Source organism: Toxoplasma gondii, chromosome X, assembly GCF_000006565.2.
Source record: "Toxoplasma gondii ME49 chromosome X, whole genome shotgun sequence".
Classification (NCBI taxonomy): Eukaryota; Apicomplexa; class Conoidasida; order Eucoccidiorida; family Sarcocystidae; genus Toxoplasma; species Toxoplasma gondii.
The window spans coordinates 6,907,917-6,934,059 of record NC_031478.1 but is presented as its reverse complement, the minus strand read 5'-3'; the positions used below and the strand labels follow the sequence as shown (position 1 = coordinate 6,934,059).

Sequence of the window (26,143 nt, the reverse complement as noted above, 5' to 3'; positions counted from 1 at the left end):
AACCTTTTTTCGGTAGCAATGGTACGCAGGCGGTTGACCAGACTTGCAAGAGTCACTGCTATGAATACCAATACACAGGCACCGCAGTCGCTTGGACAGTTCTGGGCACCTTGATCACTCTCACATTTCTGTTTCTGGAAATTATACGCATGTTTCCTATTCAACATCCGTACACATGGACGCGCCTTCGCCAATCAACTGTGACACTGGTCGCGTCACCGTCTAACTCGCGGTCTTGAACTACCAAAGACGTGGATTGTTCACAGTATGCGGCAACTAACAGTGACAGCACCTGTAGTTCTCTTAATCGCTGTCGCAGATGTAGCGCAGCACCGGTAGTGTCTTTTGCCAAGCACTAAAGCACCACTGTGCCGCTTGCCTTGACCCACAATCCGACATCTCCTTACGTCACACCACAGCAACTGCAGTGGTCTGGGAACCGTCAGAAGAACACACAGTCATACCACGGCATGTGAGAAGTCTTCAGTTCGCATTGGCCCTCTAGAGAAAATGAAGTTCCCAAGTAGATTGTGTCCAACTAGCCAACGTAGCTCATAACATATAAATGCTCCTTCCGCCATTCGTTGACTGTGTTTACCACGGGGAATTAGAACAATATCAAGTTCTTTGCCTGGAGGTTTGTTACGTTCCGTTTGCCGTAGCTGTAGGTGAATGCTGCAGCACTTGCTGGCGTACTCGTCTGAGGGTTGCTCGACGCATGCTACGCCGTTCTCGTTTGGGTGCATGCTTTCCGAATCTCCGTTTCGGCCTCAGCAGTTTCAAAGTCCCTTCGTCCTCGAGCAGCTTCCACCCTTCTCCTGGAACCACGCCATACGATCGTCCTGTGCACGAGTTGGCAGACACACATCCACGAAAAACAAAGTCCACCACATATTCATACGCCCTGTTTCAGCCTACTGAACTGCCAAGCACATGCTCCCCTGTCAACCGCCATCCCATTTACAGTCTCCAGTGCAAACTTGGAGAGCGTCACGGGTCTGCCGCTCGTGGTTCCTCCAATTTTTCTCTCTTCTAAATTTCACGTTTCCTACGACTCCTACCCTTAAACTCAAACTTTTAAAAGATCCAATGTCACACATCTAGTATATTCCGTGGCTGCATTTCAGTCGTCGTGGATGGGGGCGCGAAAGTGACCTACCCTTGTATCGAAATCTTGTTTGGTTCCTTCCCCAAGACGTGCCCCACCAGCGTTCCGCTACAGCCGCGTCGTCATCACCTTCATCGGTGGCGCAAAAGGATCTTGGTCGCCCTCCACCTTGCTGGAACTCCCACTTCCATCCCCACTGTTTTTTGTCTGATTCCGTCGGTACCAGGGCGCTCGCGTTGCACTCAAGCGTTTCGCCATCCGCAGACGCTTGCTTCTCGAAAGGATCACTGCCAGCTGTCCCGAAAGAACCCAAGGAAGAAGGGGCGACTCGAGTTGTCTGCAGGCGAGCCGTAGACCTTAGTGTGGACCGGATCCCTGGCGCAAGGGATGTTGTGTCCCCACCGGTGTCAGCATGCGCTCTTGACGTCGGACGGCCCGATGTACTGTACCCTTTCTGACGCTTCCCGTGTGGCTTGGCCATTGCCTCTGCAGCTTTATCTGGTGATATTTCGATCAGCAACTCATCGACGTCGTCTGAATCGACATCGCTGTCGGTCTCCTCTTCTGAGGAGTCCTGCATTTCATCGTCAGACCGGTCACCATCTCTCGTGGCGCAAGCCGTGTCCTGACTTCGGAAATAACGATCTCTAATGTGCTTGTAGACCTCGTCGTTGTCCACGAGATCCCGCAGCTCTCTTGCGCCTTCGTCGCCATCATCGCTACCCCAGTCATCCTCCTGCTCTTCCTGGATGCGCCGCTGCAGATCCCTGTAGTCTATCCCGAGGTGCTCCGCCGCAAGGATCAAGTCATAAATGGGGGGGCGGTAACACGTCTCTTCCTTCTCCCTACATATGAAATGCGGTTTTCTCCTCCCCTGTTTTCTCCCTGATGATACAGCGTTGAGGCTGCCGCTGCGTCCCCCAGCCTCCGTCTGCCTCGCAAGGCTTCTCTTCGCAGGCTGCAGAGCCTTCTCGGCAGCAACGAATGCCCGGGGCAGTAGCGACTCTTCCTCCAATCCATTTCCTTGAGGGGAGGATGCCAGATTGTCCAGCCGTAAGAAGCTCTCCTCAGTGTCGGCCGCCCCTTCCACCTGGGGATTAGGGGAAGCGTGGAGTTGCTGCTGTAAGGGCAATTGTTTGTGGCGCTTCAAGTGAGTGTACATGTAAAATTTTGACGAGCTTTCATCAAGCAACCGTACATATGATGATAAACGATGAGGGTGAGTCACTATCGGTGGAAGCGGCTTCACTCCTGCATACAACGCACCCAAAACGTCTGCTTACAACCCTGAAATTCCTTGGGTCTGAAGCATCGACTTTAAAACTCAGAACAGAATTCCTCAGAGGCGTCCCGAAGGCCTACTACGACAATCAGATAGTCTACCACACACAGACGTAAAGTCACAGCGAGCTTCGCTGATGTTGTAAGACGCTTCATTGATACAAGTCTAACTGGGAGGAGGACGGGGAGTACCCGGTGACATCTGGAATGGGGCATTTGTAGCCATGTCCTTTGTTATGGCGTATCAGTTCGGTTTTAGGTGTAGCTGACGCAGTACAGAAACGTCTGACCACCCAGAATACAGAATTGTGCATTTGTGCGGTAGCTAACAAAAGACCGGGGAATTGCTGTTGCTTACCTCCTTTATGCGCATAGCGAACGAAGTCGAACAGGCGGGGATTCGCACTTCTCTCGATCTGCTTGACAATGAACTGCTTGGAAAAACAACCAAATCTCCTGACATAGTTCACGCCCCAGGCAATAGAGAGAGTTTGCACTATCCGGCAAACGTAGGCCACCAAAGTCGGTCCGAGGTCGTGTGGTGTGGATGTGCACGTCTCGTAGTGCTTGGTGAACAGGAAGCTCATGTCGCGAATCAGGTTTTCGTACGCGAGTTGCGTGTGGAGATCTCTGTAAACCGCAATTCTGCTTAGCACCTTCAGACAGACTTCCGCTGGGAAATGCTTGACAAGAAGAAACATAAAGGAGTGATGAAGAATTCCAGGGCTCACAGAATCCAGGTCGAGCACGCGCATCCGACGAGGAGATCCGACGGTTGCCTGATTCTTAGACGTCCTCGTGCCACTGTATCCAAAACGTTTTCCAGCTTCGGATAGGGTGGTGCCCCTTTCGCTGTTGGCTGGTGCCAAATGACGACGGTCCACAGCCTACACACACGGGTCAAGGAAAGGAACGAAAACAACAAACTTGATGTGAGAAGCGCAAATATTCCGGCACTAGCGTGTGCACTGAGACATTTAGGTCGACCCGAAGAGGCGGTACAAGGATCGTTCATCTGGACAACTCACCAGTGAACGCAGATCAGGTCCAGAAACGGCTTCTTGAATGCGCGCGAGTCTCTCGCTCCACTGTCCATACATTTCTTCGCCCACGCGCCGGTGGGGTATCTTTAACGCCTCTCGTTCTGCTAGCGCCAAACGCGAAAGAAGCGTCGTTCCAGGAGACCCATATCCCGCGTTTTTGGATGAGGAAAGGGATGCTGATCCGGTGGGAAAAAACTCCATGTCATCCTGTTCTTCAGACCACAAATCATCTTCGCCATGGTAACTCGACTCAGAATAAGAACCTCTGTCCCGTTCAAGTGTTTCCTCCCGAAATGGAACCAATCTGAGTACCCCGTTCTGACGCGTCAGCATGCCTTCATCCGCACGAGGAACCGCAGTGCCGCTCCGCGAGGTCTTCTGCCTCTCTCCGGTTAGTGCATCTGTGCATACGTTCGTCTCCAAGGAATGCGTCGCACTCTGGAGACCTGGTTTAAGCCAAATGCGTGCATGACGGTGAGTGGCGATCTCAGACGTGTATAAACCCTCCAAAAAGTCTTCTGGGCAGTCCTCTTCCTCGATATCCCCATCAAACAGGGAAGACGGAGACACACACTCCTCCGCGCCCCCACTGGACTGCGCTGGAGTATACGGCTGACGCGTGACGGATTCTGTCGAAGACGGTATATCCGCTATCGCTTCATCACATACATGCTCCGAGGAAGACGTTTCTAGGGCACCATGGATGTGAGAGGTTCTTCCCAAAGAAAACGTGCCTACGGTTCCAGAAGAGCACAGCTGACGTCCATGCCGATCACAGTGTTCAGCGGATGCCTCCGACGGATGGTGGTGGCAGAGAGAAGTGCCAGCACCTGTCGGCGGTGACCTGGCAACTGAGAACCCGCGCGCGCCACAGGATCTACCAGTGGAAAACGGGGCTTGCGGCAGGAACGCAGCTCGAAATGCAAGGCAAGATGCCACCGGCTTGGGTGGCGGACGTGTTACAGACAGAGATCGTTTAAGTTGCCGGGACCGAAGAATTTTCTGAAAATGAGCCATACGATGTGGAGGCGAACAACTAATAGCACAGTGAACATGTGGGCTTGACGCGAGAACTGGATGTGTTCCGCTATCCCGCACGCCGCTTGATCCGTTACCGGATCGGTTGCGCAGCAGGCTTCTCTGCTGAGGGCTCTGAAGAAAACATGAAAGTGATAAATGCTCTAGTGTTGCCCACGCGCCTCGAGTGATTGCAGCGACACGCATCTCTGATGCTGCGGACTCAAGACCACAATGCAGGTGGCGACGCTGAAGTAAGGAAAAGTCAGGATAGGGGCAGCATGTTTGCCATCTAACGCGGCAGCGAGGGTGTGTCATGTTCTGAAATAACTTGGGGTAAGGTAAATCAAGAACGACACGCGAGCTGAGAATCTCCCCGATGGATCCCGCAAGCGTAAGCACAGCGGACTTTCCCGCGTCATGCTGCGTTTTAAGATCAACCGGTGGCCGCTGGTGGAGCCGGTGCATACACCGGCAGACGATTGAACAGGGGGGGATCTCCTCGCAACACAAGACACTGATTTGAGGCACTAGAAAGGATACTACACGTGTGTGTCAACATCGATGACCCATTCGAGGCTCCAGCGACACATATTTCGCTTGCGCGGGCGCGTCTCAGCGCGTGAGCATTGACAGGTGGGAGAGAGGCTACTTGTTTAACTCTCAGAACCTGATATGACAAAGAACAGATAGAAGAGAGGAAAAATGAATGCGTCAACGAAGGATGCACAGACCGATACTGACGCAGTTTTGTTTGTCGTCATGAAGAGCTGGCAGGATGGAAGTCAAATTGGTTACATGCAGGGCATGCACGATGGATGCATGCGCCAACACCGAGGTTGGCAGCGTTTCGCGCTTGAGTAGCTGTGTGTAGTTGATGGATATGCGGTGTCCATGGGGAGTCTGCTTATCCATACGCCGTGCTTCGAAATCCTCTCCACTACTGTAGTGAACGGCAAAATGAAACACAGTTTCTCTGAACTCATCCATAGCCTTAGATGATAAGCATTACTTTCTTACCGCTTTTCGATACGGCAGCGCAAAGTCACTGCGTGTGTGCCCGGCTGCTCCGCAGTATCTATATGTGAGGTGATTCCTCCAGTAAAGATGCCTTTCAAAAGCACCTTGAGATTAGAGACCACATCTATGTGTGTAGCATGTACTAGAACGTTACGCTGGTAACGGTGACGGTCTCCGCGCCACCACACCCGCAGCGGTTTCGGTGCTTAAGTGAGCCCTAGTTAGTTTTACCTTACACATGAACCGTGAACATGACGGAAATCTAGGATTGAGTATCCACATTTTCAAAAGAAGATGGTTGGTGGAGTAATGCTAGTCTCCAAACCTGGGGGACCACAAGAGCCCGGCATCGTACTCACACGCCGACGACACGAGTTGCACACCGTTTAGAATGTATCTGCACGTTTAGAAAAATGCATGCTTTTTTACCTGCCTTGAAGCTCCTTCTGGTTTTGAGAAAACCACATACATTTCCAAGTGTATTAAGAAGAGCATCTGAAGCATACATGACGTTGCTGAGACACATGAAGGTGACACGTTTATGAACCCTTGTTTTGCTTCCCATTAGCTATCCTGAACCGTTCATAAATTTCTTCCCTATTAGAGGAATGTGCGAGTTTTTCTACGGCTGTTAGGATCTGAGCGCTGCCATCAGAGCAGTATTTTTATAGTAATTCGAGACAGTGGAAAAGCATACAAACCGCAACCTCGACAGCTGAATGTGAATTAAAAAGAACATGGTGAATCCCAGTGGGAAAAAACAGCCATGCCCTCCTCCTCCGGTAGCCGTATCACAACAATGCCATCAGGGCAGTTGATACGCTTTTGCAGCTGACACAAATTTAAGGCAAAACGTGTTCCAGCGGGTAATTTTTTGGAGGCAAACGTGAAGGACATGTCTATGTGAAGCACTGGCCCAGATTCGTCGTAGAATGTTAATATGATTAAGCATGTTGGCATTTTGCATCCACCTGTATATACGTGTTTGAGTTGTAGTGACAACCAGTTTAACGCTGCTACTTGAACAGCGGCTACCCTTTCCTTTTTCTTGCATACTCAGGTCCTGCACTGTGTATCATAATCCCGCATTCAAAATTTCAGCATCTACTATAGGCCAGCTGAGTTCGATGGAGAGTACCGTTGTGGGGAAGTTTGACAGGTTCGAGGCCCATTATTACGGTTTAAAAGTAAGTCTGGATTACTGCTTTTGCAATATTTTGTCCTGTGTCCAACAACATCGGCCCTGTGGAAGCTGGAAGCTCTCCCCCGCGCTCTCAGTGATGCCATAAGGAGGAAGATGCCCCACCTGATCAGTCATTTGGAGACGTATGGCAGTCGTAGCGTGCTCCCTTTGTCTCTGCAGTATTGACAAATACGCAAGATCGAGGGTGTGTGAGTGAATTGGAAGCTACCGCTATGCAATGACCAAACGCTGGTAGGTACTGTGATTCTACACTGCGGACTCGCCTGAGGGAGAAAGTAATCTCATTTCGTCTTGTCAGACGAGCTCAGCCAGGCCTCCCAACTACCAACTCGCCATAGAAATGGAACCATAGACGTCGGAAGGGAGGCCGTATCTGTTAAGTGGTAGTATGTAGTATGTGGCCCCGGCAGAGCTGAAGACAAGGCATGTAAACGTCGTTCAGCAGGACCAGGCTTAGGAATGCAACAGTCTCAAGCATTCCAGTCTTTCGTGGAAGCACAATGTCGAGCAGCCTCAACAAAGTATCTTCGGAGATGCTCCGAATATATTCTCGCACACGATAGTCTACTACTGGGGCAGGAACCTGATATCCTGTGAGCGTCACTCCTCATAATGAAGGACTGTGGGCGGAAAAGCCATCAGTTGTCACTGCTCGCCTCATAATGAGAAAGATGCGACAGAAAACCTGTGCCAATGCAAACCCGCCCTCAGAAAATCGTACAGGAGTGCTATATGATTAGAACGCGGAGTTTTAGCTTCTGTTTTTCTAATGCCCAGTTCGTGTATAAAAATACCGCGTTCAGGCAGCCTTTTCGGATAGAAAGGTGCCAGAAAACAAGGACAACGTGTAGCACTCGGAGGAACATCTCTCAAAGATAAAACGGATCGTTCTTCGTCAACGATCAACGATCGACAGAAAAAGAAAGTAGTTGTACAGTAGCACTGCCACATACGGAAGTGGAAAGGCCGAAAATTTTCCTGCTGCTGTTTCCCAAGCTATAACGTCACAAAGACAGAGGCCGCAGCAAAGAGACGGAGGCCAACGAATAGAATACAGAATACTCTTACGAGATGCTCCACAGGGTCAGCAGCACCAAACATAGTTGCAGCTCTGAGGCGCTAAAAGTCGCTTCCCCTCACTCGTCACTGTGGCTTCACGTTAGTAGCCCCTTACGATCACTGTGAAGCTGAAGGGGAAAAACCTGGAAAGCAAGTTAATCCTCTTAAGACCTTATGTATCGCGGTTACCCGTGGTTTTTTCTAGCTCTTTTAGTTTTTCCCTCTCAGATGCTATTCCTTTCTGAGCGTCAACTTCTCTGTCGTTTAGCACGGTAGTTGCTGCCGGAAAAAAGTATCTGCGGAAAAATGCTTTGGCCAACTGCGAATTCCTCCTACTGGACGATTCAATCCATTGCTTCGCATCAGCATGAGTCCCCGGAACTTGAAGTTCTGAAGCCATCTTCCACATTTGACCATGAGGCCCTTTTTCGGGATTTCTCATTCCGATGGTTTCCTTGTACTTCTTATACACGCTTCCGTGCTTCTTTTGCCACTGAACCTCCTCCTCTTCGACATGTTTCATTTCATCTTCAATTGCAGCGACAACATCACGAAACGGGTCTCGTAGGCTACCAGCAACTGAAGATTGTCCTGAACCGTCAGATAAACGTGACGACAGCTGGTCATCAGAGAGCGCTGCCCTCCACGAGGATGGGTCTTTCATCGCGGGTTGCATTTGCTGCTGTGACGGCTGTAGTTCATCAGAGATCGCTACTGCCAACGAGGATGAGGCCCTCACTTCGGGTCGCATTTGCTGTTGAGTGTCGCCCGAGGGAGGAAGCGACCCCTCTAATGGCTGACGCTTCTTGCGTTTGTTCTTTCCCAGAGACCCAAATGCGTTTTTGATATTATTCAACTTCTTGATCCTGCTTTTGCGCTTTCGTGAGGGAGTTTCATCGACAGATTCATCCGGAACGTGACTCCCCAGCTCCGTGATCTGTGCTCGTTTTTGTTCAGTTCGGTGTTCAATGTCGCTTGCACGATCCAGGTATGCCTGATCAAGGGTAATCTCGTTCTCAAGCTGCTTCTTCACTTCGTCTGTAGCCCGCTGACTGGCGGAAACCTCTCGCAGCACCGATGCTGTTTTCACGCCGATTGCAACTAACCCAATAATTACAGCGGCTCCTGCAACGTAACGTAGCAGCTGCTTCAGCTTCTGTGTACGAGCATCTTTGTTTCCTGCCAAGATGCCTTTCGAAAATGAGAGTCTAGAAGATAGATGGACTTCTCCACTAACTCTACCGGGACTAGGCAAAATGTCGTCCTCATGTACTCCAATGTATTCAGGGGTAGTTACAGATCCAGTGTCGATTCCACCGGCATATGCTGCCCAATCGTCGGTACCCATCGTCGAACGTACCGGATAACAGAAATGGGAAATCGTTACTCTGGGAGAGGCGGGGTGTATCTTGGAGCCGCACGATTTATCATCCGGTCGTTCATACTACCCAGTTGGTTTTACCCCGCAGACGACAGCACCGAAATCCGCTTTAGGTTTTCATGTTGATCGGAGGCGATTGCCGTCTCGGATCAGAGTTCTACGGTGAATGCGCGCAGCGCAGAAACAGAAACAGGCCGTCAGTGGCAGACTAGACTCTTCACAGTGTACTTGCGAGACTGCATCACGAAGATGAATTACACAAACAATGGACTAAGCAGTCAACAATCGGTCAGCGACGAAGCACTGGAGGTAAAACTTTTCGCAAACTGAGCCATTTTTAGTGCCTCTTCCTCGAGCATACTGCCCGCCGCGTCTCTTATCTCTGTAGTGCCGTGTAGAAGGCCCGTCGGACTATACGATGCCTTCCATATAGCCGCTGGATCCGCATGCGACGAAGGCTGACGTGTTGTCCTGTCTGCCCTCAATTTAGCATTTGCAGATTGTGGCATTCGCGGTTAAGCACGTCGCTCCTCAACCGCTGCTCTGTGGGGCATACATTAATATCCAAACGACTATGGAAGTGCTTCTGTAGTTGAATTAGGGGTCCACTGCGCGCGTCCATTTAAGCGTTGTGCTCATTCTTTCTCTTGCAAGCTCCCGCAGAGCTCGAGACGTTCACTGTTAGGCAGTAAGAAGTGTCTCGCTGTGTGATTTTTTCAGACAACGGGACCTCGGCTAGCTACGCCCTATAACGCTCCCTGCAGTGCTACTGAACACACCAGCCGCCAGGAAAGTGTATGGCAGGCTGGTGACGGAGCAAGTACATGGGATAGAGAACAAAAAATATTGTCGGGTTTGCAGTTGAATCCATCGTGCACAAGCAACCATCATATTCTCGCCAATTCCGTATTTCGGCATAGAGTTATCAATTTTTATCGCTGTTTCGGGTTGCCACATGCTCGACGGCGTGCAGTGGAGCAGAGGTTTCGCCTTCGCCCAGCGATATTGTCTACTATTTGTTGGTTTCTTCGGACTGTTCTCCTCTTCTGCTATCGAATCCTGTCCCAGGCCTGACGATGCCCCCGATGTCAGAAGTTTTAAACAGGAAGAGTATCCGAATCGTGTGGCCCCGAAAAAACTTCGGTACAGACTACAGGGCTTGAGCGTGGCGCAGCCGGTGACATTACGGATACCCGCTGAGGCATTCGGCATTGGATTCGTTTAGCTGGGCGCGCAAGGACAGAGTCGCCTTCGTGAAAACAGATTTTTTCTTTGCATTACCGCAGAGACTAGTGTGTGCACGTGACTTGGGAGCGTCGCTGTAATACTGCATTTGTGGGCAGTAGAGTGCTAGGCAGCATCCCGGAAGTTTTCAGACGTGTGCTACCCTCCTCGGATTTTTCCCTCACAGAACTGCGCTTATATCGCCAACACGGTAAATGTTCTCTTAGGGCTGGTCTAACACAGTACACGAGCGTTGCACAGGCCAAAACATACAACTCAGCCCTCGGCGGCGGAGCACAATTTGGGTAGCGGTGCGCTTAGGGAGTAGCTGCAGCTATCCGAGCAGTCTCTTTGAATACACAGTGCATTCGCTTACTCCTCCTTGCTGATTTTCACATGAACATGCAAATGTAACATAAAAGAGTAGGCTGAGTTGGAGCAGAGGGATTACGAGGAGCAGTTGCCGGCTGGTGCTATGAGAAGTCATACCGTTACAGCAACGATGGCTGAACGTCCCTTGCCGTCTTTCTGTGAGACTCAACAATGCTATTGCCGAGGATGGTTGGCGGCAGTCACAAACTTCCTAACATTCGCTGACAAGTATTTCTTTTCTATTCGGTGGGAAATGCGCCATGCAGGCTTTGACTTCTGACTAAGTGGCCAGTACAGTGTGTTGGCTGTGCGTGCTCTCGCACGATTGTACTGCGAGACGCCAGAAGTGTTCTAAACTGATACTCGCAGATTGGCCGGCGCGCGTGCAGAATTTCTTCCGGTGGCACCTGGCCTGCCGTGCTAAAATCGTTCAGGTACTGGCCGAGGTAGCTAACCGACATGAAAAATCCCCCCCCAAAACAGTAGAACACAACCTTTTTCCTGCAAAATTTCGAGATGCATCGGTAACAGATACATCCTTCCACTGCATGTACAGCACCGCTCAGCATGCGCACTCTTTTTTGTCGTCGTTAGGACTACCTCTATTCCCTCCTAATTGCTGGTGTTGTGTCCACAAATAACGGCGTGTTCATTGTTGACATCAAGCAGTATTTCGACCGTATGATTCAGCTGGTGAGGCGGTCTTTGTCGTCAGTTGCCCGTGTTTCTGCGTCTTAAGCCTCCCTGTTTTTCCGGACAGAGTCCCCGTTGCCAGTGCGTTCCCCGCACGTTTCCGTGCGCAAAATTTGTGTGTGTCTACGGCCAAACAACTGCATTAGCTTTTGAGGAAAGCTCACAAGAGAAAAAGCTGAGAAAATGTCGTCGCCCTGCTGCGTTGCCATCCGGCGTGTCGCCAGAACTACACTGGAGAGTGGGCGACGCCAGGTAGACAGCAAATCAACAGATGTTTCTCCCTTTTTCACGGGTACACAGCAAATGAGCCTACCGTCAGCCGGCATGGTGACGAAAATTCGAAACTTCAGCAGTGTCAAATTCATGGACCAGAAGCGTTCAGGAGAAGAGACTGTGTACTTCAAAAAAGAAGGTATGTGCTAACCGGACTTCAATGAGTCAACTTTCAGCTTTTATGGTTCATGCATGGTCGGTCTCCTAGTTGATGACTGCAAGATGGCGTTCTTCCTTGCAGTGTGATGTATACTTAAAGACAATGCACTCGAGTATGAGCGTTCACATTTTCCTGGTTTATGCCCCATCCTGTTCTGCCGGCACAGTGGCTTCTGTTCAAAGGAAGAGCGGAGGCGAGACTTGCCCCAGATACAGTTAGCTCTTGCCTCCTCTTTGAGTGCAGATGAGGCTCTTTTGCGCAACCTGCTGGCGAACCATCCAGAATACGACCCAAAATATTCAGTGGATCACATGAACGCCGAGGTGGGTTCCATCGCGCGGGATATTACTCTAGGTAAGTCGGCGGCTTGACAGCCGGGTATGCTTCTGCGTACATCGGATATTCATCATTTGAAGAGGACGTGTCTCAGCCTCGGCTTTCCCGGTAGGCTGGAGGTACTTCTCTTTGTTTACACACAATACCGGAAGTTGTTTGTTTTCAATGCAGCTGTTCCCAGTGTGTTAGCGTGTTTCTTCTTCGCACCGTATGCAGCAGCCCAACATATAACTGCCAACTGCCAGTATCTCTGGTAGTGCATAATGATCCCAACTTCTCACGGATGTGGTAGCTTCTTCGCACACATGTTGGGGGTTCAGCACGTTTGCGTCTTCCTTTACGCGTGCACTCTCGTGTCCGCTGTCTGAAAACCGGTAGAGTGTTCTCATCATCCGGCGCTGCGTACACCTGCGGTGCTGCTGCAGCATGCCAGAAGCATGGCATGAAGGATCCCTCGGCTGCATTCATGAAGGACTTAATCTCGATTTTTGGTGCCCATGGATATGCTAAAAATTCGAAATAGGGCCGGTGACAGTGCTGAGGCGATGGCGAACTGTTGCCAAAAAAATTGACAAACTGCACCAAGCATGTGCTCCTTGGAGGCTGGTGACTACTAAGGGATAGTTCATATCTGGAGTACCGATCACGGAGGTGTCTGCCTCTGGTACTTGTTTCGCCGTGGTGAACAAGTCCGCCCTGTTGGCTATCTCAGCTCCAGGCGCTGTCCAAGCGTATTGAGAGATCGACGCAGAGCACCGTGGAAATGCACCCTGGCAAACATGCAGTGAATCCGACCCAGGCAATGTCGTCAGTACGAACCGTTTTGTTCCACAAGGCTCGTTGTGTCATAGTTTCGACGGAAGAACGACCGCAGATGTTGGGCGGCTGAATGGAGGATGCGCAGAAACCATTATGCCGGATTTTTGACCACGCCAGGCACCGGGTAAATGTCTCTTTGCGGCTGTTGTCAGTTTCTTTCAGACCACTTTCCGGAACGGCAGTAGCGTGTGTCAGTTTCGCTTTTGTGTGCCGCCGCACAGGGTGATTGCGTGGGCAGTGTAAAAGGTGCCCTCTCTTTTGGCTTGAGGGTGTTGGCCACGGGAGACGCACGGACGATGCAAAAGTTCGTCTTTGAAGTGTAGGATTCTTAGGCTGGAATGGCAGTGGCAGTGGTGATAATGGAGGAATCGCTTTGCTTTTCCATGGGAGAGCGTGAACCGTGGGGACACGTGCTCGTAGAGGTTCGGCTGTTGCCTTGTACCTCGTAAACTGTTGGATCTCGTGAGAATTTCTCTCACGTTCAGACTCTCTTGATCGTTTTGTTAGAACAGTACGCTGCACTTGACTGCCAAGAGTTTGTAGGCGCGGTTGGCACCCTACAGGTGTACTGTGGCGTTGCCGACTAGCGCACGGAGGCAGGGGGTCACCCTTGTTGGTAACCTCTGGTGACGGTTTTGACCTGCAGAGAAGCTGCAGATAATAATGCGGCGGTGTTGTGGGACCAATAGACCTTCGCTGGCACATACGAGATACAGGAGTTGTTCGGCTGCGGCGGAGCCGAAGAATAACTTAGATACAGTCCACAGAGATGACCATTTTCAAGTCCAGACTAGAATATGTGCACCGCATTCTGCATCATGCTCAGAGTGCAACAGAGTATGCGCTGGTGTAGCACACGAAAAGATTTTACTTCTGTGGGATGTGGTCGTCAGCTGCCCTCAAACATGTTCGGGGCTTTCGGAGTAAAGGAGACCGCCGTGCCCGCGCCTTTCACTGCGCTTCCGAACTACCTGTCCCATCCGTCGACCACTGCGGGGCTACTTTATCAGTACGGGCTTTCCACAGCGGTAGGGTGATGATGAATTCAATTCCTATCAGGTTCACCAGTTCATCACCTATTCACTTCCGGAGAAAGTGGTATATTGCGGTTCTAGAAAAAAATACTCTGGTCTTTTTCGCGGTGCTTCTCATTCGCGCAGGGGTCCTGCGACACGCCTTCACCTGCCTCCAATCGCATGTGAAATGCTTTGCTTCATACTGCTTGCTGACAGACTAATGTGGTTCCAACTGTAAAGAACGTCTCTTGAAATAGTGTTCTGGGAAGCCCGCGGGGCGGGTGGTTTTGTCTGGTCTTTTTTTGACAAGGTGCCTTCCTGTTTTGTGACAAAACGCCTGAACCGCGTCTTACCGCGCACTCGCCCAGACTGTTTTTGCTTGGGTGTTTCTCTTTTAGTTTAGCGCTATCCCTGAACCACTGTAGACGGACACAGCAGTCCTGACTGCCACTGCGATAAGCCTCGTGCCCCGGAGACCGATGATTCCGAGATCAGCTTGAGCATTGAACTTCGTTTTCTGAATACTTACTTCGTGATGGCGGCGTACCCACTGATATGTTCAACTGTGTCTTCGGTTCGCCCTTTGCATACGCTTGTAGGACACTTCTTCGTGATTCATGTTCGTCCCAAGTCAAGCAGTGCCTGATTGATAGGGAACCAGAGCACCCACTTCTCCGTCTTTACCGTACTATCTGTCCCAAGGCGATCGGTACAGGAGACACGCCAACACATGCGCCACTCCGCAGTGCCTCGTGAATGAAGTCGGAAGGAAGCTTGGCTTTACCCTGCAACAATTCTGTGTAGCTATGTGTGCTTCTACATGACGGCTATCGTTGTAGAAGAGCAAGGGCGTAACAACGAACAAAATGCCGCAGAACTCGACGATCACCTCTGCCGTTTTCTTTTGCCCGTGGTGGCGAGGCTGCAAGAAAAAGAGGGACGAGCGTTAGTACGATAGAGACATGCGCAGTTCAAGCAATCGATAACGAGTAGCCGCACGTTGCCTTGCCATGCTTGCACTTCACTGAAACTTTGCGAGTGTTTTTGTAGATAATGTATTCCGGCAGAGATGCGACCAACCACCTAAAGTGATGTTCATCTCTCAGGGGAGCGCGTCACGCTTCACTACGGCTCAGCAACTGCTTGCCATTGACGCGTGCCCCCTCTTCGGACTGTGATCTCAAACCACTCTTTCTTCGTGGACGGTGGGTTCTGGTATTTTCCTCCGACTTTTTGCTTGCACTTGATGGCATTTTCCAGAGCGGCTCTAATTGCAAAGAACACCAAGGGAAGCGCACGCATGGCGAAGACCTCGATGGAACAGTTTCTGGTTTTACTTTTCAATACGTGCACTCGAAACCGCTGCCGTGTGTGGCAGACCCATTGTTTGGAATCATCAAACAATCGCCGTTCTTGCGCGCAGATAGCATTCGCGTTCGTGAAAGTATAGTTTCACTTTCTCTTGCAGATTCTCATCGGCTCTGCACTTTGGTGCACAAAGAAGAGCTGATTTGTTTATCTCGGAACAGCCGTTTGACGGGTTAAGTACTATGCGCTTATTTTGCAGCCCGCCTTGTATCGTACCACGACCCCAGACAAAGTTGTGCTCATCCCATGCCGGTCCCCGCGCCACTTCGAGTAGAAGAGCACCCAGCGCAGCTGAATTCGCGTGGCCACCACTGTCAAGCTTGGTGTGGCAGGTGCTTGCAGCATTTTTAATTCATTCAAACGGGGTATTCACTGCACTATATCATATGCGTTGCCGCTATGAAAGGGACCAGTCATATATGTGGATGCGATTTCTCAACAACCCAGCCATGAATAAATTACTGGCATCACAACCAGCAAGCCGGTGTGCAGTCCCTCGTGCATGAAGGGTCTCTGCCCTAGATACCGGGACAACGTGACATTCACATCAGCATCTGTTAAAAGGAAATTTCAGGTCGTTCAGCTATTGTGAAGCAGTTTTCCTGTGGTGCAAGCAGCCCGACTTCCAGTGATTTCACTCCACAGTGCCGTGCCAGCGCGCACAACTCGGCTCTAGGGGGGGATACTGTGAAGGGTACGGCTAGGCAACCAAGGAACTGCGCGAGTTTTCCTTCCGTCGTCCTCCACGTGACAGTCTTCACAGTGCCTGATATGAAGCGCCAGCCCTACCTGAAAACTTCGTCGAGTCTGTTTCGGGGGTTTTAGCTATTCCGCAACAGCTGAAGTGCAAATGCACCGTGTGATCCGAGCGCTCGGCAAAGTTTATCGTCGCGTTTCTGTGCGTACACTCTGGCAGCATTCTCCAGAAATTGAAGACGCGCTGGCTTGGGCGAGTCTCCAGTTGATTGAGATAAATGAGTGCAGCAAACCGGATTGCCTGTGCAAAGACAATTTCATAACAGATACGCGTTACGACGGACTCAAGCGCTTTTGACCTACAACCGACAGGGATCTATCAGACAACGCGTAGGCAAGTCAGCATCTGGGTGTGTCCATCTGCAAACTCCCGCGGAGCCGATAAAAGAAGCTGTGGACTTCTGAACCATGAAGAGAACTTCCAGAGTCGGACTCTAGTCAGCCACTGCTTGTTGGAACTTAGGACAGTGTCTGCGGCCGTACCGCACGCGCTGGGCATACGGTCTTGGAAGGTATCCGCCCAGTCATGGTGTTATCTGTTCTGCCACACAGTTATGCCATCAATTCACCCACACGTTTAAGAGCCGGACCCCATCAGAGGAGACTGAGAAAACGTGCAACCATGAGACAGACCTGGAAATCAGGTGCGATTTCGAGAAGGACAAAGCAACTCGCATTCTGATGTAGTTGCTGCTCATCCTGTTCATACACAGTCACGAGCCTTGCACCCACGAAAGAGTCGCCGCCTGTGGGTTCAGATGGACAGCCAGCCTTCTGAACAGACCTCGCAGTCGAAACTGGCTCTTTACTGACCAGTCCTCTTCTGTACTCTTCCGCTGCACCTTTGCTGAAGAACCCGCATACACGAAGAGAGCTGCAGAGTTGTTCAAACCGAAGTACGGATTGCAAGCATGCAATGCGACCAGTGCAGTTTTAGAGGAAAAGTCGGGAAGCTGTGGCTTTTGAGAAGGGCCGCCACAGGAGGTTATCGACACCCTCCAAGGTTCAAACAGCTCAGCGCATGCCAAAGTCTCTAAAGGAGGTTGAATGACGCAGTTACTTAGCTTCTGAATTTCGACTTCCTCCAGTTTTTGTAGACTTCAGTCTGCAAACACGATGCCTGTTCCTCCTCTGTGCTCGGCGCCTAAATCAGCTCTTTTTTGTCCAGGTAGAGAAACGCCTTCGGCTGAAACTGCGTGCGACGAGACAGAAACCGGTCCAGCGAGCACAGTGACAGGCAGCTCGCTTGAAGGAAAAAACCCCACTGTGGCTTCGTTTCCAGTTCTGTTACTCCCCTCAAGCATATCAGAAAGGACTTCACATTCCCCACTTGCATCCACTCTGTGCCTTTTTCCAGAGCATTGCAGAGTCGCAAAAACCCCGGAGGATCGAGACGGCGTCAGAGAACAGAAGATGGCGCAAAATATTAAGGACTACAGAACTGCGGAAGACCTTGTCGGTAACTGTAGCACCCTAGAAGCTACAATACCTCCGATTCTGAATGCGAAAACGGGAGATTCGTCCAGCATGAACTTCTCATCAGCTTCTAGTCTCACACAACAGAGGCGAACTTACGTGTCTCCCGAATCGGGAGATGCAGCCGGAGTATCGCCTAGGGTACACAACGGGACACTAACTGATGTCCGTGCACGGAGTGGTGCGGTTGAGCAACATGCCGTGGCAGAGTCTTCCCATACGGCTACAGATACGCGGAACCTTTTGTTCGGCCCCTTAAATTCCCAAGACTGTAGTTCTATTGCTGCTGCAGATGAAGTGAAAGGATCACGGCCACCTTTATCAACAATCTCTCCGAATAATTCTGACATATCTAACACAACAGGGTCTCTTGCCGCGTCCACAAAGCGTCTGCAGCTGCAGCTACTTCTGTCCGTGCCAACCTCGTCTGCAGATGAAAGCATACCTTCAGGATCTGCCTCATTACATCCCATTGGAGAAGGACCCTCGTTGGCTTTTTCTGGGAGTTGCATTGCTGAGCCGCGGATCCTCCAGCAGCGCCTCAGAGTTTCACCTATGGAGCAACCAAGAGATTCCTTCGCGAATTCGGTGTCGATTCATTCGACCGTTTCAGTGAAAAGACAGGCAGACACATCACGAGACCACCACTCAACTGAAGGACAGCAGCAACAAAAGCCGAGACCTGGTCTTTTGGGAGGCCGACCTCCAGCTGTAGCCGGGTCATCCCATCAGCTTTCCAGGGAAGAAAACTCCAAAATGGAGACACAGCCGCTGCATCCCGAACACTTTCAGCCGGGACAAAAGACAACGCTCCATCTGTGTGAGGGCTCGAAGTCAACAACTGCAGGCGATATGCACGCCGCTCCCACGAAGGCCGCAGAAACTCCACTGGCAGCTGCCGCATCTTCTGAATGGTCATCTTCTATGCTCGCCACGCCTGACTTAAATCGGCTACCGTTGAATTCAGTTCTGGCCCGAGCGGATGGTGTCTCCTTGTCCATTGTGCCGTCGCGAGTCGAACAAGCGAGTGCATGTGTGTCCAACGCAGAGCGAGACCAATCTATTGGAACACGGGCGCCTGCTGGAGGCAAACTGCAACCACGGAGTTCAGGCGCTGGCCCAACCCATACAGCGAACTCTTTTCATTTTCGCGGAGTGAGTCCCTCACCTGCTTCTGTGGAGCACAGCCCTTGTGTGTTCCACGAGGGAGCAGACCAACACCGAACGCAACGGTCGAAGGTAGACCGCGTCAGGGATCTGCGCTTTGCTGCGGTCGGACCGAATACAGCCGCCGATCACAACCAGGCAGCAACGGACCAACTTCATTTGTCCGCGCTTTCTGAATCAAACAGCTGGGATCTATCCAGCCTGCAGCTGCGCTGCTTACTAGCTTCCTCTCTGCGCAAGATTTTTAAACTGCTTATCAAACGCGTTCGGAGAAATCAGAGGCGGGCTCTGGACGAAGCGTCTGCTGTTACCCGCACCGCAGACTCAAGCTGCATTCATGTCCCGAAAACTGGGCGCATCGGTTCGACTTCCGGCAACTCGAATGACGTAGAACTGCAACACGGCATGGATATAACAGCGACTCTGCCGCAACCAGAAACTGAAAAAAGCCATGAAAGAAACGCGAATGAGCAGGTGCAAACTCGTCATGACTCAGCAAACTGTTCAGAGGTGAGTTCGTTTTCCTGTCACTGTTATCAGGCCGAGTGCAAGGCACACACAGAGTGGCCCTCGAGATCCCGGACACCACTTTGGTCTCCCTCTCACAATACACATCTGCTGTTCATCCCGGCAGGCTGTCCGGGTGCAATTCACTCGGCGCCAAACTCGCTCACTTGATTATGTTGACTGCTTGCCATCGATGGTTCGGCGCGCTTCGTCTTCTTCACGCCCCTTCTCCCTGCTGGTGCATGGCTCATGGCCCGAAGGATGATGGTAGGCGATGCAGTGAAATTTTGAGAAGAGGTCCATTGCCAACACCCATTACTGAAGTGTCCATTTTGACACTCGATACAGCAGTGTCAAACTCACGAAATCAAGACAGAGAAGGAGATAGCCACATTCCATCTGACAGAACACAAGATGGCGAGTCAGTGAGGAACACACCGCCCCTCGCAGAGACATGTTCTGTTGCCTTTCAGACAACAGAGGACATTTTAACCACCTCTGATGGTCTTCCTCTCTCTGGCAATTTGGCCTTTCATTCTCACCAGAAGAGGGGCCAGGAAGATCTGACAACATCAGGCAAACAAGACAGGACAGACTCCGCTAGAGAAGCCTCTCCATCGTGGACAGGCACATATTCCCCAAGTGCATGTGAAAATGCGTCCTCACGGGCGTCTCTCATGCCTGTTGAAGCCCCGAATCCGGGTTCGCCCGCTGGTGACATTTCATCTCAGCTGGAAACCGCCTCGTCCCAATCAGATGACCAACCGCAGCCAGCCGAGCCTGCACCCCCGCAGAATCCCACACGGCCTTTCCTCCTGCCTTCTTTCGACAAACAGACTGAAGAGAAAGACGAGAGACTGCGATCATCTGCTTTCAGCTCTTCCGTATCGGCTTCGGTCTGCGAAGAGACAACGACAGAAGTGGCTCGCGAAACTAGAGGAGGTCATCGGGTAAACCTCGATCACAACATCTGTTTTGCAGAACAACAGCTGCTGGCTGCCTACCGTGAGTGTTTTCTTTTGCTTGCAGCTGCCCAAAGGAAAGAGGAACTGCACGTTTTCGAGTTCGTTCTCTTTGGGGGCAGCTTGGAAGGTCGTGCCTGTGGGGATGATGTGGGCAAAAGAAGCGGTTCTGCCGCTAGGCCGACTGAGACAGTGATTAATCAAGGTGGGACGCGTAGTCAGTCTGACGGTAAGCAGAACAGTCACTTTGAGAAACAACAAAATGCTGCAAAAGCACAACTTCATCCGTCTCCTAACGTCATCCAGTTTCAAGACGCGTCACGGTGCCCTGATGGGGATAAATTAAAAATCCAAGGAGGAACTCATGCACAGAATAGAGACACGACAATCAATGGAGAAGCTCAGACGGCGCCTTCCCACGACTACACACCGGACCGAGAAGACGGAAAGCTCATGGTTAACACACACTGCGTGGACAATAAGGCCTACACGAAGATCCGCGATGGACAGCAAAAAACAGAAGCTCACGGGGAAGATTCCGCCTCAACCTCATGTGGCAAGGCCTCGGAAGAAACGCATGCTCCTCGGCGGGCAGAGAATAAGGAACAGAGCAAGGTTCACCGGTCGGAGGATTCATGTAGTGGGGCACGTGGTATAATTACATCGCAAACAGAGCAGAGCTGCGACAAGAATCAGAGAAAGCTGGAAAGAGTGAGGCAAACTGCAGCGTTGGATCCAGAAACATGGAACCAGAGAACGTAAGCGGAACCCGGAATCCAGGATAACACATCTGTGGCACCCTCAGGCTCCGTTACTTTCCGATGGTCTGCCTCTTCTTTGGTCGACAGTTTAGTACTGGCCATCAGAGGTGATCCTGTCGAGTGTGTGCTTCAAACCAGAGGTGAACAATTTCATGTGTGCCACTAGGCCAACAAAATAGAACTGCGATATCGTGTCATCAACTTTGCGTTTGAAGACATCGAAGAAGGTACACGTGGTATAACCAGAAAAGGCGCCGTTTCCGAATGATGAAAAGCGTAGACGGCTTGGTTTGATTTAACAGAAGAGTTCAGCTAAAGTGCCATGTGGTTTTCTGTGCTATCGTAAAGCTGTGTTATGGCATTGAGAATTTGTGGTCATTGTATCGCAGATTCAGCCGTGTGTTCTTTTTCGCCTCGCTGTGACAGAAGCCAGTTCACGAACTGTCCGTATTGATGTAATGGCATTCAGCCTTCATTTCGTCCTGGCGGCCTTGGACGGCCTTCGAGATGCGTGGAGAGAAGGCAGCCGGAACACAAAAGGTACGCCAGCTCAACAGGTTTTCTGGTCACTTGCTTATGGCTGTTTGCTAGTACCGTAGATTTCAGCGCGCGTGTGGGTCCGTCAACCCCGATACTCGTTTCTGTACACGGCAACAGTGATAATCTTCGCTGGCTCGGGTCATGAACGCCGTTGGAATGTGATCAGCAGCATTCATTTTGTGTTATGATGTACGCCACCTTCTAGAGAGTTTTTTGATAAAAAGAATGCGTTGCCGGTGTCTCGACCGACCCCGGTGCCTGGCCGTGCGACCTCGCCTTGTGAGTGTGTGACTAGAACGAACTGGCAGTCGTTCCGTGTGATTGAGACTCAAAATGTGCGTGCGTCTCCGAGTTGCTTTGCAGCTAGTTGCGTGTGGAATGAGACGGATCATGCTTCTTTCTGCAGCAAGAGTCCAAATTCTGGAGTCCATCCTGACCCCGCTCTGTATGCAGCAGCGCTGCCGCGGCTCGTATCCACCGTTTCGCATTCCGCAAGCCCTGGTACTACAGCATCAAGCGCTTCTCAGTCTCCAGCTCCTAGGGCTGCTGCCAGCTACGTGCCCCTCCCCATCACCTCTATCATCTCTGGTGTCGCATGGCACTTTAATGAAACCCAGCTTTGCAGGGACTGCGTCCGCAGCTTCTGAGGCAGCTGGGACAGTCAGTCTACCAGCAACTGCAGAAGCACAAGGCGGTGCGTGTGGAATCGGACTGGCTCCCATCCCATCTACCGGCTGGCTCGTACCGCCGTTTTCAAATCCAGCTGCCGTACACAGTGGAGCGGGTCAAATCAGCGTGTCTGGAAACGAAGGATCTGTATGCAGGGATGCTTCACTCGTGCACACCTCTGTCCTTGGGGGGCCTACTGAATGCTTATGCTGTGGATATGGCCAGGTCCGACTGGATCCTGCGCCTGCAGAAGCAACGGAATCTTCTACGGAGGAATCGGGAATCTTTCCCGGGCGAACCGATCACTCACAACACCGACCGGGAGGGCGTCTCCAGCAGTCCCCTAGAGATCGCACCTACAGCACTTCTGAAAGGGCAGCGAGCATACGCTGCCCTACCCAAACAGGCAACTCAGGTAAAGGCTGTGGCAATGGAAGTGTGAAGGATGGTGCTTGCTGTGGCTATGATGGAGCCGGAGAGGCAGGAGGTGGGGGACAGACGGTTTCTACTGGAGGTGGGAAGCAGAGAAGAGGCCGATACCGAACGGCGGCTGTCGTCGCCGAGGAAGGTGACGCTGCTGATATTTATAAGAAACCACGGCCAGCCGTGACTTCAAGACGTGTTCTGCTGCAGAGGCAGCTACAACAGCATGCTATCACAGGGGCAACTCCTGGCGCCGGTAAGACGAGGCATGAACCATAGTCAGTTCTTTGTGAATATACAGCAGTCCTCGTAATCTATGCAGCACTCCCAAAAGTGCACATACACAGAGGATAGCTGGGACCAGCCCTTTTCACCAGTATGTGGACGCTTTCCCACAAGCCACAAGTTGCATAGTAGAGGATCCAGTAACACAGTGACTCCTTGTGAGCTACTGATGCCGTTCTCAAGATCGGTACTCCTGTCACTGCACAAACTGCAGGCTCCAGTCGCTGTTCATCTGATGACTTTGCCTTCCACGTGCTTGGCATACAGAACAACTGTCGACGAACGGAGCCTGGGCCATGCCCAACGTGACCAGTATGGCACCCTCTGCGCAGAATGACATTGGTGAACAGAGCGTTGCTGCTTCGTGTAGTCAGCATCTTGCGGAACTAGAGACTGGCGAAACAGACGACCATTTCACGGAGAAGAACGAAGAGGCCACCAGCATGTCCATATCAGTAAGTAGCACACCCACACCAGGCTCCGCACCAGTTCCGCGCGGCGACGAGGGGGAAGGTTCTGGAGAGCAGCCACCGCAACAGAGTGCGTTATCTCGTAATGCTGCTCCTGTGGTGGGAGCTCGGATGACGATGGGCAACGACAAATCTAGTACTGCTGTAGAGGATGCAGCTGCAGGACGGACAGCAGAAACGAATCCTGAGCATCCGCACAGTCACACGTCATCTTCTCAACTGCAGCAGAGCGGGGCTGCTGCCTCTCCTGCAGCTGGGACCTCTCAGCAGTCAGGCAAACAGGCCTCAGCAGGTGGGGCATGTGCTTCTATGACGATGAAATCGACGCGGCACAACAAAACAAAGCAGCCGGGAGTTTTTCAATTCACTAGGGGTAAGTAGACCTGCCGCACAGGGAAGCGATAAAACACTGGATTTTCGCAGCAGACACGGGGCGTCCTGAGTTGGAATTAGGCTTAACATAGCAACTCTGGGGGACATTTCGGTGGATGCGACTAGATATGGTTAATGAATCCACCTCCACAGCCAGACGTTTAAGTGCCTCATGCCTGTCTAGTCGCCACCGGTTATGAGGTGAGAGGTGCAAGTGGCCACGTGTTGGTACAAGTGCCCACATGAACATGGAAACACTGAATACCGTGGGGGATGAACAAGCCTTTCATTGCTTAATTCCTCTCTCCTTCCCATGCAGAGTAACACGTGGTAGCTAGAGTAGTCATCAACGTTTTTGGCCATTCAAAACGCACAGCATGCTGATTGCTGTCAACAGGCATCAAACGCTTCTGGGCGGCGAGTTGGTACGCTGATGGTCACCCAGGATGGAAAGCATTTTCAGTGGAGAAGTGGGGGAATTCAGAAGCTCTCAAGCGTGCCAGAAAGGCATACGAGGAAAAAGTTCCGCATGGAGCAACAACACTAAAAACGTGTAATTTGGGAATTGACGAGACGGAGACCGGAGGAGAAACCTCCGCTACGCCTGCAAGCGGTGCTGAGGTTGCCAAGGGCAGTGAAACCAGTCAACAGGGTACCTGCACTGTCAGCGACACCTCACAGCCAAAACAAAGCACAAACACCTGGAAAGAATCCCAAAGTTACCCCGACCGCGGTGTCACGCTCCAAGCAAGCAATACTTCACGAGTGAGCAACGGTCGGAAGAAACAACAAAACCAGTCGGTCGCGGCAGTCGTCGAATCTACATTTGACCACAGGGAAACAGATGTCACCAGCCTCCACCGCAGAAGCGCTGGCGTCTCCTTCGGTAGTAGCAGCGGTATCTTTAGTGGCGATACTGGCATGCAGACGGATCAATGCGTCGCACCCACACAACGACAGCAACAACTTCGAGGAGAAGACTTTATTCAGTCCTTCTGGGAGGACTTGGATAGCAACGACAGTCAGGATCTTGGGTCAGGTGGAATTCTGTCTTTGGAAGGATCTTCAGGCCGATACTCCACATCTTCCTGCTACGACAGTAGTAGCAGCAGTGGATTCTATCTGAGAAGTCTCAGCTACAGCCCCAGGCCCGACTCCTGGGGATGCTCCGACGGCCAGAAAGGCCAAACGGGGGACGGACACAAGCACCAGACAAACAACTTTTTCGGAGAACCCGGCTCAGATCATGGTACTCTGCTCGAAGGAAATCACAGCTCCAGGCACGGTTTCGAGGATGACGAGCTATCGTTGCTAAGTCCCTCACAGTTCTTTTTAGGTTCCGAGAACGATGATATCACGGGAAAGTTGCTACTCTCTGGGCCTGACACGGACACACCGAGGGCTTACTAAAAGGCAATAAACAGCAGTTTACGCTTTTCTGAATCAGTAGACAGCCTCCTAGATCAACCAGCACAATGTCTATCCAAGATGGGGCGCCAGAAAACACGTCTACCGGGCGTCTCATGGTTAACTTTGTCGCACACCGCTAATTAATGCACAGAAATTTCCCCTCGATAAAGGAGACGACCGAGTCCTTTTTAAATCGAAAGATCCCGTAGTACCCTGATGATCGTTTTACATTATTATATGGTGTTCAATTGGTTCTATTTCTACAATAATTGTCATCTTACCTATGCTCTGCTAACAACATACCTTGGATCCGGTGATACACGTGATTCAAAGCAACATTCGCGTTTTTTTGCGCTACCTCAGTTACCTGTCGAGTCATCGGGCAGCTCGGGACTCTTAGACATGTCTCAGGAATGTGCTGATGCCCTCTTAAACCTCAACGAGAAGCTTACTTTGAATGGCAGGTACTTTGATTGGAGCCATGTTGACAACCCCTCATAAGCTGGATAACAGAGCAACATGCAGACTTTCCGCGTCATTAAAAAAGTCGACGATAATGGAGTTCGAAATATTTGCTGCCTTCATTGTATTGGCGAAGGGCATCATGTCTGCTACAGAGCTCTAGAAAGGCGAATAGAATGAGGAGAATGCGGTACTGAACCCTGCCGACGCGTTACAAAGCTTGTCTTCCTGACACGCTGATCCCCTCAAACGCACTTCCTTTTTTCAAATAGTGCGTCCTGTCCACAAATGCGTTTTTTCTATGAAGTGCTTGTTATGGATGACTATTTTCTCAAGCGGATGTTTGGGAGTCACTTCTCATCAGCCAGAATCGGACGTCGCCGACGTTACACTTGACTTTTGTGCTATTGTATCTTCGCCAGGATGCTTCAAGAAACCTGTCGCCGACTGCCCCGTGTCAGGAACACTCAAGTTTTCCTTGTCAGGATGTAAATCTTGGAAAAAGTTGG

At 51.2% G+C, this 26,143-nt stretch overlaps 6 protein-coding genes across 6 annotated transcripts; 4 read left to right on the top strand and 2 right to left on the bottom strand.

The window, feature by feature from the left end:
* Positions 1-3: 3 nt before the first annotated feature.
* Positions 4-5,124, bottom strand: TGME49_215370 (hypothetical protein). Its single transcript, XM_002370815.2, has 4 exons — positions 3,418-5,124; positions 2,748-3,276; positions 1,160-2,359; positions 4-842 (listed from the first exon to the last, which is right to left on the bottom strand). The coding sequence occupies exons 1-4, from the start codon at positions 4,915-4,917 to the stop codon at positions 643-645; spliced, it is 3,429 nt and encodes a 1,142-aa protein (XP_002370856.2). The 5' UTR covers positions 4,918-5,124; the 3' UTR covers positions 4-642.
* Positions 5,125-7,095: 1,971 nt separating this feature from the next.
* Positions 7,096-9,439, bottom strand: TGME49_215360 (hypothetical protein). Its single transcript, XM_002370814.2, has one exon. It carries the CDS (start codon positions 9,078-9,080, stop codon positions 7,905-7,907), a length of 1,176 nt encoding a protein of 391 aa, XP_002370855.1. The 5' UTR covers positions 9,081-9,439; the 3' UTR covers positions 7,096-7,904.
* Positions 9,440-11,147: 1,708 nt separating this feature from the next.
* Positions 11,148-13,536, top strand: TGME49_215350 (hypothetical protein). The gene is made up of 3 exons (XM_002370813.1): positions 11,148-11,814; positions 12,079-12,189; positions 12,597-13,536. The coding sequence occupies exons 1-3, from the start codon at positions 11,586-11,588 to the stop codon at positions 12,692-12,694; spliced, it is 438 nt and encodes a 145-aa protein (XP_002370854.1). The 5' UTR covers positions 11,148-11,585; the 3' UTR covers positions 12,695-13,536.
* A 95-nt stretch (positions 13,537-13,631) lies between these two features.
* On the top strand, positions 13,632-16,401 carry TGME49_215347 (hypothetical protein). Its single transcript, XM_018779687.1, has 2 exons — positions 13,632-13,999; positions 14,606-16,401. Exons 1-2 carry the CDS (start codon positions 13,788-13,790, stop codon positions 14,760-14,762), a joined length of 369 nt encoding a protein of 122 aa, XP_018635696.1. The 5' UTR covers positions 13,632-13,787; the 3' UTR covers positions 14,763-16,401.
* Positions 16,402-17,142: 741 nt separating this feature from the next.
* On the top strand, positions 17,143-20,700 carry TGME49_215343 (hypothetical protein). Its single transcript, XM_018779686.1, has 3 exons — positions 17,143-19,283; positions 19,754-20,230; positions 20,310-20,700. The coding sequence occupies exons 1-3, from the start codon at positions 17,247-17,249 to the stop codon at positions 20,436-20,438; spliced, it is 2,643 nt and encodes an 880-aa protein (XP_018635697.1). The 5' UTR covers positions 17,143-17,246; the 3' UTR covers positions 20,439-20,700.
* Positions 20,701-21,461: 761 nt separating this feature from the next.
* AP2X10 (AP2 domain transcription factor AP2X-10) lies at positions 21,462-25,497 on the top strand (the record flags this gene model as incomplete). Its single annotated transcript, XM_018779685.1, has 4 exons — positions 21,462-21,543; positions 21,950-22,891; positions 23,188-23,763; positions 24,160-25,497. 4 exons carry the CDS (start codon positions 21,462-21,464, stop codon positions 25,170-25,172), a joined length of 2,613 nt encoding a protein of 870 aa, XP_018635698.1. The 3' UTR covers positions 25,173-25,497.
* Positions 25,498-26,143: the final 646 nt, after the last annotated feature.